Source organism: Eriocheir sinensis, chromosome 2 (assembly GCF_024679095.1).
Source record: "Eriocheir sinensis breed Jianghai 21 chromosome 2, ASM2467909v1, whole genome shotgun sequence".
Lineage (NCBI taxonomy): Eukaryota > Metazoa > Arthropoda > Malacostraca > Decapoda > Varunidae > Eriocheir > Eriocheir sinensis.
The window spans coordinates 6736849-6747116 of NC_066510.1; the positions used below are offsets into that span (position 1 = coordinate 6736849).

At 38.5% G+C, this 10268-nt stretch overlaps 1 protein-coding gene across 2 annotated transcripts; it reads right to left on the reverse strand.

Annotated features, from left to right (window-relative positions):
* Positions 1-983: 983 nt before the first annotated feature.
* LOC126998924 (uncharacterized) lies at positions 984-9894 on the reverse strand. Of its 2 annotated transcripts, XM_050861194.1 has the most exons (4): positions 8465-9894; positions 4230-8052; positions 3841-3941; positions 984-3673 (listed from the first exon to the last, which is right to left on the reverse strand). In XM_050861194.1, the coding sequence occupies exon 4, from the start codon at positions 2245-2247 to the stop codon at positions 1132-1134; it is 1116 nt and encodes a 371-aa protein (XP_050717151.1). In that variant the 5' UTR covers positions 2248-3673; positions 3841-3941; positions 4230-8052; positions 8465-9894; the 3' UTR covers positions 984-1131. The 2 variants fall into 2 exon arrangements, with proteins under 2 accessions (XP_050717151.1, XP_050717144.1); XM_050861187.1 differs by having other exon boundaries at positions 4230-9894.
* Positions 9895-10268: the final 374 nt, after the last annotated feature.

Below are 10268 nucleotides of genomic sequence, written 5' to 3' on the forward strand. Positions count from 1 at the left end.
ACATTTCATGACATGACGAGGCTACTTGACCGACGTGACATTAAACAAGTTGACACTATTGTTTAAGATTTTGCCAAAGCCTTCAACAAAGTCCCGCACAAAAGACTGACATTAAAACTGAAATACTCCGGTATTACAGGACCTATTCTCACTGTATCAATGAATTTCTCACTAGCAGGACTCAATATTTTCTTGTTGGATCTTAATCTGACACTGTCCCTATTTCTTCAGGTGTACCACAGGGCACTGTCTTAAGCTCCCTTCCTCCTGTACCTTAACGATCTTTCACTCTCAAAGCCTAACTCTTTCACAAGACTGTTTGCCGACGATAGTTAACTGTTTACAGCAGTAAAGACTAATGACAACTGCAGACTTCTACAAAAATACTTGGACTTCCTCCAGCGGTGGGAGCACACCTGGCTTATGGATTTACGCCTTGACAAATGTAAACAGTTAGATTCACCAGAGCTCACAACCCCATCCAGCACATGTACACTCTCCACAATATAGTCCTTGAATCTGTACACACACACACAAATACCTCAGTGTTCAACTCTCCATTAACTTAAAGTTCAACACTCACACAGAACACATCATTGCCACAGCCAACTGAACACTTCGGTTCCTGAGGTGAAATCAACATAACTGTACACCTGACAAAAAACACTTATACAACTTGCATATCACACTTGTGAGATCAACGCTAGAATACTGCTCCACGGTGTGGCATCCTCACACACACAGAAACATTGATAGGTTAGAGCAAATCAACACCAAGGTGTTTCTAGGAAAGGAAGAGATTGTGTAGATTAATTTCTTTTACTGAAAATGCTATTTGAAAAGTACCTAGAGAAGGATAGGAAGCTGTTTGCTGCATTCAAGGACCTAGAGGTCCTTGAATGCAGCAAACAGCTTCCTGTCCTTCTCAAGTTACTTTTCAAATAGCATTTGAAAAGAAATTACCTGTAGTTGCTGCAGTCTGGCTGTCAGCTTCTGACACTCCCTCGCAGCTGAAGTGGTACCACCTGTTCCAATTACCACAGGCAACCAGGGGCGGGTCTCATTATTTGGCAAACGGCATTTGCAGAAGACCGTTTCCACCTCAGTGCGAACAGTACCCTTATTGCTCCTTCAGGGTACTGTTACAGGGGGTTGAAACATTTCTCTGGCTTGAAGGCATCCAACCAGCCAGTCATACAAACTATCCTGATCCCATGCACACTCCTCAGGTCTGACATTTGCACAGAGTGCATAAGCATTAGCGATGGCATACAAGCCGCATGCATCGCCGCCCCTCTGACGCTGAACATCACGCCATTCCATTGTTCTGGCATCGCTAGAGGTGTGTAGCATCCACCCAAGCTGTTCAATGAATTTTTGACGGTGGGACATACCAACTTTTGTGAACATGGAGTCATAGATTCTTACTTTACCTTCTTCAGAATTATGAATGTTACTTACTGTAATCCAGTGATTACTGGTGAGATTGAGAATTTGCACAAACTTCCCCCTGGGGGCACCAACACGAATATGCTCCACCGCCTCAAATATTGCACAGCTTTGGAGGCCATCAACCTCGGGAAACTGATGTTTGAGGAGGGCCTGGCAATGATTCATGTGGTCATCAGTGAGCCACCTTTTCTCTTCAAGAATCTGAATCATTGCCTCTATTTGTGGATCTTGGCGACTGGCTGGCACAGGGGGCAGACACACTGCTTCTCTTTCAGCCTTGGCCCTGGTTCCAATCAGAATGATGTCTTCCTCCCTGTCTGGATGCCTTGTGTCCCCTAGCTTAGGAGGGGCAGTAACTGGCACAGGGATGGAAATGCCTTGTCCTTTCTGGTATGTTTCCTCATTGAGGTACAGTTCAGGGTCTGTGTCAGTAGAACTGCCTGCTGCCAGCTCTTCTGAGGGCCTGTGAAAAGCACCGAACTTTACAGGCTTAAGCTGATCGTAAGCCACCATCCGTGCCAGGGGAACATCATCATGTCCAATCTTGATGACAGCCAGCTTTACTGTGTCCCTTTCTGTTATTTCCAAAATCCTGCAAATATGAACATTCATTACCTTAAGTTGCATTACTATTATAATATAATATAGGGTAGCCCCATCAAAACATTTGGTATGTCCGGATGGGATGGAGAAGGTAGTGAAAGAATGTATGAGCAGTTTGGTATTGGTGTGACAGTGAAAAGAGTGGATTGTGGAGTGGGTGAAGCATGGTGCACTGAGATGGTTTGGACACATGAGGAAAATGGGAGAGAATGAATATGTGAAGAGAGAGTATGAGGGAAGGATTGAAGGACAGGGTGAGTGAGTACTGGATCAAGAGAGTTGGAAGTAGCAGGATTGAATGTGCTGAGAGTGAGTGCCAGAACAGGGAGAGGTAGACACACTTCTGCCGTGGCCAACCCCTGGATATAGGCATTGGATATAGATAGATAGATGTCAGAACAGCCCTAATATATTGTCATACTGAATATTTTTAAAAGATATGTAAAGGTGAAATGCTAATGGTGAAGACTAATGAAGTATGATTATATGAAATGGTGAAGCCAATACCATTGTATTTTATTAAAAAAGAAACTAAATCTGCAATGAAACTTAATTAACCCTTTCATTGCTAAACGCTTGCAGCAGGCGTTAGGCGTATTTGCTGGTGGCGCTAAACGCTCGCTGCGAGCTCCAGCCGCACTCAAATCTCCCACGTATGAGAGTGTTCCATAACTAATTCTCACAACACAGGTTTGCCAATTGAGTGGGTTCTTCACTAAATTTGGTGGAAAATCATGTCAGCCCAGCACAGAAAATCTATGGACGAGCACTGGTGGGTGTTGTTGACCAATATAGCGACATTTTTGCATAGCTTCACCTATCACATGACTGATATTTTGACCAAATAGTTATAGACTTAATGATGGAAACAGTTGTGAAAGGTTCTGGTGGTCTGAACTGATGGCTGGACCCCACAGCTGGGCGAGTGCTCCATTGCCAGCCAGAGGTGTGGTGTCTCCCTAACCATGCCACCACAATTCCATAATGCTGCAGCCTGTTATCTCTCTGTAAAGACAGTTGATGGAGGCTCAAGGCTCTGCCCCCAACACTACTAGAAAGAGGGGAAAAGTTCAAACATGAAAGAAGCACAAACTAAAACATGCATACATCACAACATACATGAGGAAACACAATCATTAATGAAACATGCCAATAAAAGACAACAGGAAAAACATGCAGTCCAACAGCACACATAATATAGGTACCATGCTAAAATATAGTCAGATGATTAACTATGTTTTAGTGAAGTTGTGGAGGCATAATTTGCAATACTGTATTGTTATCAGATTAGTATAACATCATATTCAGAAGCCATTCTTATATAAACTACAAATTTCTCTTACCTATGACCCATTCCAAAGTGGATCACATCTTACTGGATTAGTAAAACTAAAATTACATATTCAAATGCCATTCATATATTAGCAAAAAATGTCACTCACCTATATGGGCCAGTCCACAGTGGATCACACCATCCACCTTTGCCTGCAATGTTGGCTGCCTGGCGTTTAAGCACAAGCTGGCCTACATGCAGTGTAAAGGATTTGACCCCCTGGGATTTTTTCTTTTCGTAGGCCTTTTTGGACTTTGCATGTGCTTTGGCTTGGTTGATCTGAGCCTATAAATGCAATACTTCTTAAAAAGAGTAAAACAAATATGTGGAAATTACTGAAATTCCATATACTGTACTACCAGAATACAATTACATTATGTCATCAAGTAATACATGCTACAAATTGTAATTTCTATTTAAAAGATACTATTATAAGTAAGGTCAAGACTCACCTTTTCATATGCCTTTTTGTAGGTGGTTGCATGCTCCTCTACAAAGTCTTCAATGTTGCCATCTTCTATGATGTCGGTGTCTCAGAGTCCACACCTTTGATCTGAGGGAAGGCAAATTTACATGAACTCAACAAATACATAACCTATGAGACATACTGGTCATCATAAAATATTACACAAGCAACATATATTTGGACGATGCAAATGTCCCCAGAAATTTAGTTCAGTAGTGTTAAAAATAATTCTGTTGATGTTATCATTACTGTTTTTCAAAGCACATGAAGCATATAGTGTTTTCTGCATATTCCCTCTCTGACTAAAAATGTGATGCACACCAATAACTGTTACTTTTAGGCATTACATTTACCAAAAACAATGTACATACTGACCTCCAAAAGTGTGTGGGCTTCCCGACCAAACATTAGGAAAAATGGTGAGTATTTAGTAGCTGACTGTGGCTGAGCGTTAATTGAGAATATGATATCGTGAAGACTCTCATCCCAGTTTCTGCCACAGTCAACCATCAGTTTGCTCACTCGGCGTTTCACCATGCCATTTACTCTTTCCACCAAACCTAGAAATGGATACCAATCTTAATAACCAAATAAAAGCCATATAACTCAACTCATACAATATCAGGAAATGTATTCGAACTGATCCGGTGAATCACTATCACAGCAACATTATTGTTTTATAATCCCACTGTTACAGAAGCTCAGTGGAAATACATCTGCTACACCTGAGACTGTTTACTTTGCAGTTGTTTCTTTACAGTGCCCATACTCTAATGGGGACCTGTTCTGCATGACATTCAAAGGCGAGTAAAGTACAAGAATTGTAGTACTTTAGACAAAACAGAGCTGTTTATGTAGTGTGGTGACTATGCCTGATGAATGAGCCTCCCATAACCCACTTAGCCAGTGGGGTACCTCTTTGGCCAACTCGGTAAGGAGTGGCTCTCCTGTCACGCTGGTCGCGGGTTCAATCCCAGGTAGCCGGCAAATACTCTCTCCTTGTTGTGATTAATTTCTCGTGTGTTTCGATACACGCAGAGGACGTGTGGGACTGAGAGAGTAATAGGAAAAGAGAATAGAAAATCTCGTCATTAAATTGATACTACTTGGTAAATAATAAGTGAACTGTTATGCCCTGGATGACAAGCATCACTTTATTAGAGGCAATCTGTTAACAAAACTTGTATTAAATGCCTCTCTAAGCATTGCCAGATGAAACTTAAGCTAAAATGTCACCAATAAAAGCTGCTTCCCAAGTTGTGTTAATTGAAGCATCCAGCTTCAAAGTATACTGTATAATTAGGTCAAACTAACCATTGGTCTGGGGATGATAAGTGCTGGAGACACACCTCTTTATCCCCATTTGCTGGCAGATGTCATTGTTGATCTGAAAGCATAAAGCAGTTTAAGGCAATGTATGTAAAAATATTGCACACATTGTAGAAATTGTCAATGATCAAATAATTTTCAACAAAACGTAAGATTAATTATACGTATTAATCATCCTAACCCATTTATGTAGCTTACAGCCAAGGGTTGAGGGATCTGTTCAGGCTACACTAAAAACTAAAGAAAATATTGAACTTTCCACAAGAAGTCATGGTGGGGTGAGAACTACTGTTGTGCCAGGACTGTAAGGCAACAAATGAATGTGTGACAGGGATCAGGGGACAAGAACTCCCTCTCCTTCAACTGACAGTAAGGAGTTGGTGTTCCTCCCCCACTACTTGGTTACAGTATGGGAGGTACAAAATAGTGCACAACCATTTTCATGAGTTCAAAATTTCCTGATTTAACCGAACTGAAAAATCTGTGAGACCTATTAAGTATGGACAACCTTCTAAAATGACTACCTGAAGAAGTCATACATGTGTGATATCATACCTTGTCACCAATAGATTTTATGAATGCCAAGCTGTGTTCAGGTGCTTAAAGCAGCAAAAGGTGAAGCTAAGAAACTAACGAGGCAACATATGTAACTAAGGAAGAACATTGCAATATTTCAGTTACAAACAGAATACAACAAAAACAAATCTACCAAGTAAACATTTAAAAAAATAGTCAATTTCAAAAGCTCCAGTACTATATCTATCATTCTAAATAATCCATACCTTATTACAAAACTCCTTCCCTTGATCAGAGATGTGGCGTTTTGGTGCTCCCAATCTGTGTGAAAACATAACCACACATCATATATGGTACACTGAGCTTACACATTCTCCTTCATGGACCTTACAGTGCCATAATTATTTTACATAAATATATTCTGTGTATGCTTATGCATAAGTGAAACACTGAAAACCCACATAACTAAGTAGGTAAATAAGTGTATGTATATAAAATATATATAAGAGAATTGTGCTTTGATAGCACAAATTATTCCACCTAAGAATACTGTAATGAAATATTGACATCTTTTTATACTATGGAATGTCCCACTGGAATACAAAGACCTACAAAACCAGTATCAGTGAAATTCATCTTACATGCTTATATACTGCTTGATGCAATTGTTGACCCCTGTCCCATCCTTTCTTGTAAGAGGGAACAACAGGTGAAATAATCCACAATTGTCAATACGTACTGACTCCCACTCTTTGTCATCAGCAGTGGTCCTGTTATACAGTGAAAATAATATCAGTATACATGTAGTGTTATATTTCCTCCCCACGATGGATATCATTTAGCTGAAAAATATCAGAAGCACTGTAATGACTTACTATGTACTGGTAAAATATAGATAATAAATGTGTCATTACAATTGAACAATGAATGCTAAGTCGTTTTGTTTCAAAATATTGTGAAAAATTAAATTCTTCCAAATGTAAAAGTAACAGTATTTATTACATCAAAGTATCTTGCATCATCATCCCTAAACTCATCATTTCTAAATCACTGATGTCAATTGAGAAATCCATCGCAGAGCAACACTGTCATTTGTAAGATCTCTTAATAGATACAAAATTCCACATGCAAAAAACATTAGCTTATCTGGTGTGAGGATTGTAAGGTTTTATAGTAATATAAATAAGGCATACAAAACCTACTGAACCGAACTCATAAGTGCAGGGGATGTGAGGATTACTGGGCAGAGCATGAAGCAGCAGGATGTTAACCCCTAAAGGGAGGGTGACTTCACAGTCTTCACACAACATTATGACAGACACTGCACACATCTATAAATATATGTGTGTTTTAATTTGACAGCATTAACTATAGTCTGTTTCATTCCGTCTGTCCACCAACAAAGCGAGAATTTTGATGGATGTGTCACCTGTGCATTTCTAGCTCGTGTATGCGTTAAAATCAACTGTTGTGGTAGACATTCAAGCTTGTTTTTAATAATATATTTGAATGTTTATGTGTTCAATAAACAAGTCAATCGTTTACATCAATAATCGAACACACAAGCACAGGAAAAGACAAGCTTGTATCAAACAACATAGTCACATCATACTCGAACAATCTATGAATTTTCATATTCATTGATTGATAGCTCATTTCAGGTATATTAAGAGACATCTGGCTCTGCAAGTGCAAATAAAAGGTATTATAATGATTTACTACATGTGAATAATGATTAAAAATCAAAATAACATGAAACAGTAAATAATAAGGGTTGAATGTGACGCTAGGTTATTTCTAGTTTTAGGCTACTCATGTTATTTACATGCAACACATCAAAATTCCTTACGTATAGACACTTGCAGAGTCGTATGTCACTTTATGTACCTGGATGAGATGAAATAGGAGTATCTGAAAGGCTATGAATCGTTCGAGTATGATCAGACTATACTGTTTGATATACAAGTTGTTCCTTCGTGTGTTTGTATGGTATATTAGCAATGCAAAACGGCATGTTTGTGGTTCATATAAGAGGGCTTGATTTTTTTTGTTTTTGTTTTTTGTTTACAAAAACACTCAAATATATCACTGAAATATAAAATTGATCTTCACGCAATCACAAACTAGCAATGTGCAAGTGCCACATCCAAGTTCATGAGGGGACAGACGGAAAGAAATGGACTATACATTATTCAATATTATTCATTACTGTAGAGGAGATTGATACACCAAAACACTTACCAATTAGATCCATGCCTACGACTTCCATGGGTTGAGACACCTTAATTTGTTTAAGGGTGGGAGCTTGTGTCTTTACAACCTCAAAAGTCTGGCAAGTTGGACAAGTTGATACCTGAAAAATGAAAAGGAAGGATATAATAAACATGAAAGGTAGGCAGGGTTATTATGCTTTTATCCTGATTCTGTAAAGAATTATAGCAGTGGCAAAATTATTATGAAGATACGTTGCTAATATCAAGTATTAAATGGAAGTAACACTATCATCATGTGTCGTGTTGCTGACTTTAAACAGAAGGCAGACAAAATTATTATATACTGTCTCGGTGGATATTAGCATTGTTAAAGACAAACAGGTAATGCAGTATGCATTTCAGTAATATATTACATATCTTACACTAAGGATGCTGTACATTCTGAATGTGAAATTTGTTTATTCTTAACCTATGGCCTGAACCTTCACTTTTGTGGACTTTAATAAAATGCAAGTAATATATCCACAAATAAAACTGCAAGAATACTTTTACCTGAGGGTGTTATTTATTTACATATGCAGTGACGTCCTTTGACATACCAAGCCAGTAGTATGGGTAGAAATCCTGGCCTTGGTTTTAGCAATACCAACATGACAACCACTTGTCACATGATAAAACTGCAGGATCTCCATCACTTCTCCCAGTGTTGTAGGAATCTGAACCCATTTGTTTTTTCTCCTGCGATACAACTGGTTCTCTGTAACAAAAGGATAACTTTACCACACGTAAAAGTAATGGTATTATATACTGCTTTACAGCAATGCTATTCAAACTGGGTGGATGGTCCACCTTAGGGTAGACAAAATTAAGTTGTGGGGTGGACGGCTGTCTTGAGGTGGACAGGGGGTGGATGAGATCAATGCTTCATGCTGGTTGTTGAGGTAGAAAAGACAAATACTACAAGGCTGGGTTCAACCCATGGCAAGTAAGTGTCAGAACACATTTGGGTTGGGAAATCTGTCATGCATGGCGTCAATTTTTGATAATTTGAACAAGTTAAACATCAGCCTGCAAGGCAAAGGAGTGGTAGATATTTTCACAAGTATCTGAAAAGCAAATGGATTCAAACTGAAGGTAAAAGAAAATGGAAAAACAATATAGCAAAGATGTTTTTTTCTGATTTTGAGGTATATGATGGCTATATGAAAGAGTGTGGCTGGGAGCATCATTTGCATGAAGCAGAGAAGGCACTGGATGTACCAATGTCTTAACTGATTATCAAACACCTTGATTTGATGCAGGAAAACTCGATTTTCATTTAAACAGACATGGAGAATGAATACTTGACCTCCAACAGGTGGGCATTTAATCCATTTTCAAATGATGGAACAAATGATTATGATGCCCTATTAGAGCTTAAAGTTAATTACTGTTAAAAAGAAGCTTTTCAAACATTTGCTCGCCCTATGGACTTGTGGCTTTCCCTGCTTCGCGTTCCAGGGTACAGGAAGCTAGGTGAACAAGCTACATACATGTTTATGCAGATGCCAACATCATATTTGAGTAAACAGGGTTTCTCAAGCTTAGTTTTAATCAAGACAAAGAAAAGGAATGCCATTCTGAATTTTGATCCTCTCATGAGGATTGCTCTGGAAAATCGTCTGAGGCCTTGATTTATGCTCATAGCAGAGAAAATGCAACACCATCCAGCCACTGAATTTGTTCCTGAGTAACTATTAAAACAAATGGTTAACCACTAACAAATATACAAATGCAAGTGAATTGAATTTGTTCCCACCTATATGAATATCTGCAATGGTGGAATTCTGATTAAAGTTCATTAGGTTTTGGAAGATGAAATACAACATATGAGCAAATTACTTCATTAATCACATATGCATATACGTACCTATATTTTGTAACTGTTTACAATTTAATGGTAGACTATAATTTTATTATGAAATCATATCGATTCAGAGGAGTATATAGTTAACATAAAAATGAGAAATATACTGAATTAGATATATAAGATCAGGAATGTGAGGTTCTACAAGTTGAAAAGTTCGGGTTGACAGATTTTTTTTAAGATTTACCCCGGGGTGGACGACATTAAACAAGTTTGAAGAGCACTGCTTTACAGCATCCTTGAAACAACCTAACCTAACCTATTTCATTGAGTAGATCTCAGCATTTTCACAGTTGAACTAGGTTGGCAAATTTAGAAATGGCAATAATATAAATTTTTTAATGTTCAAGGGGGTCTAGGATGCAAAGCCTTAAGGTAGGAGATTAGTTAGGTTAGATTTGATTTAATTTTAAAATACCCTTAACTGTTTGGTCATTAGATTGTTCTGTG

Coding starts and splice junctions, on each gene's coding strand:
- LOC126998924 (XM_050861194.1), bottom strand. CDS start 2,247: ATGTGTCCAAACCATCTCAGTGCACCATGCTTCACCCACTCCACAATC.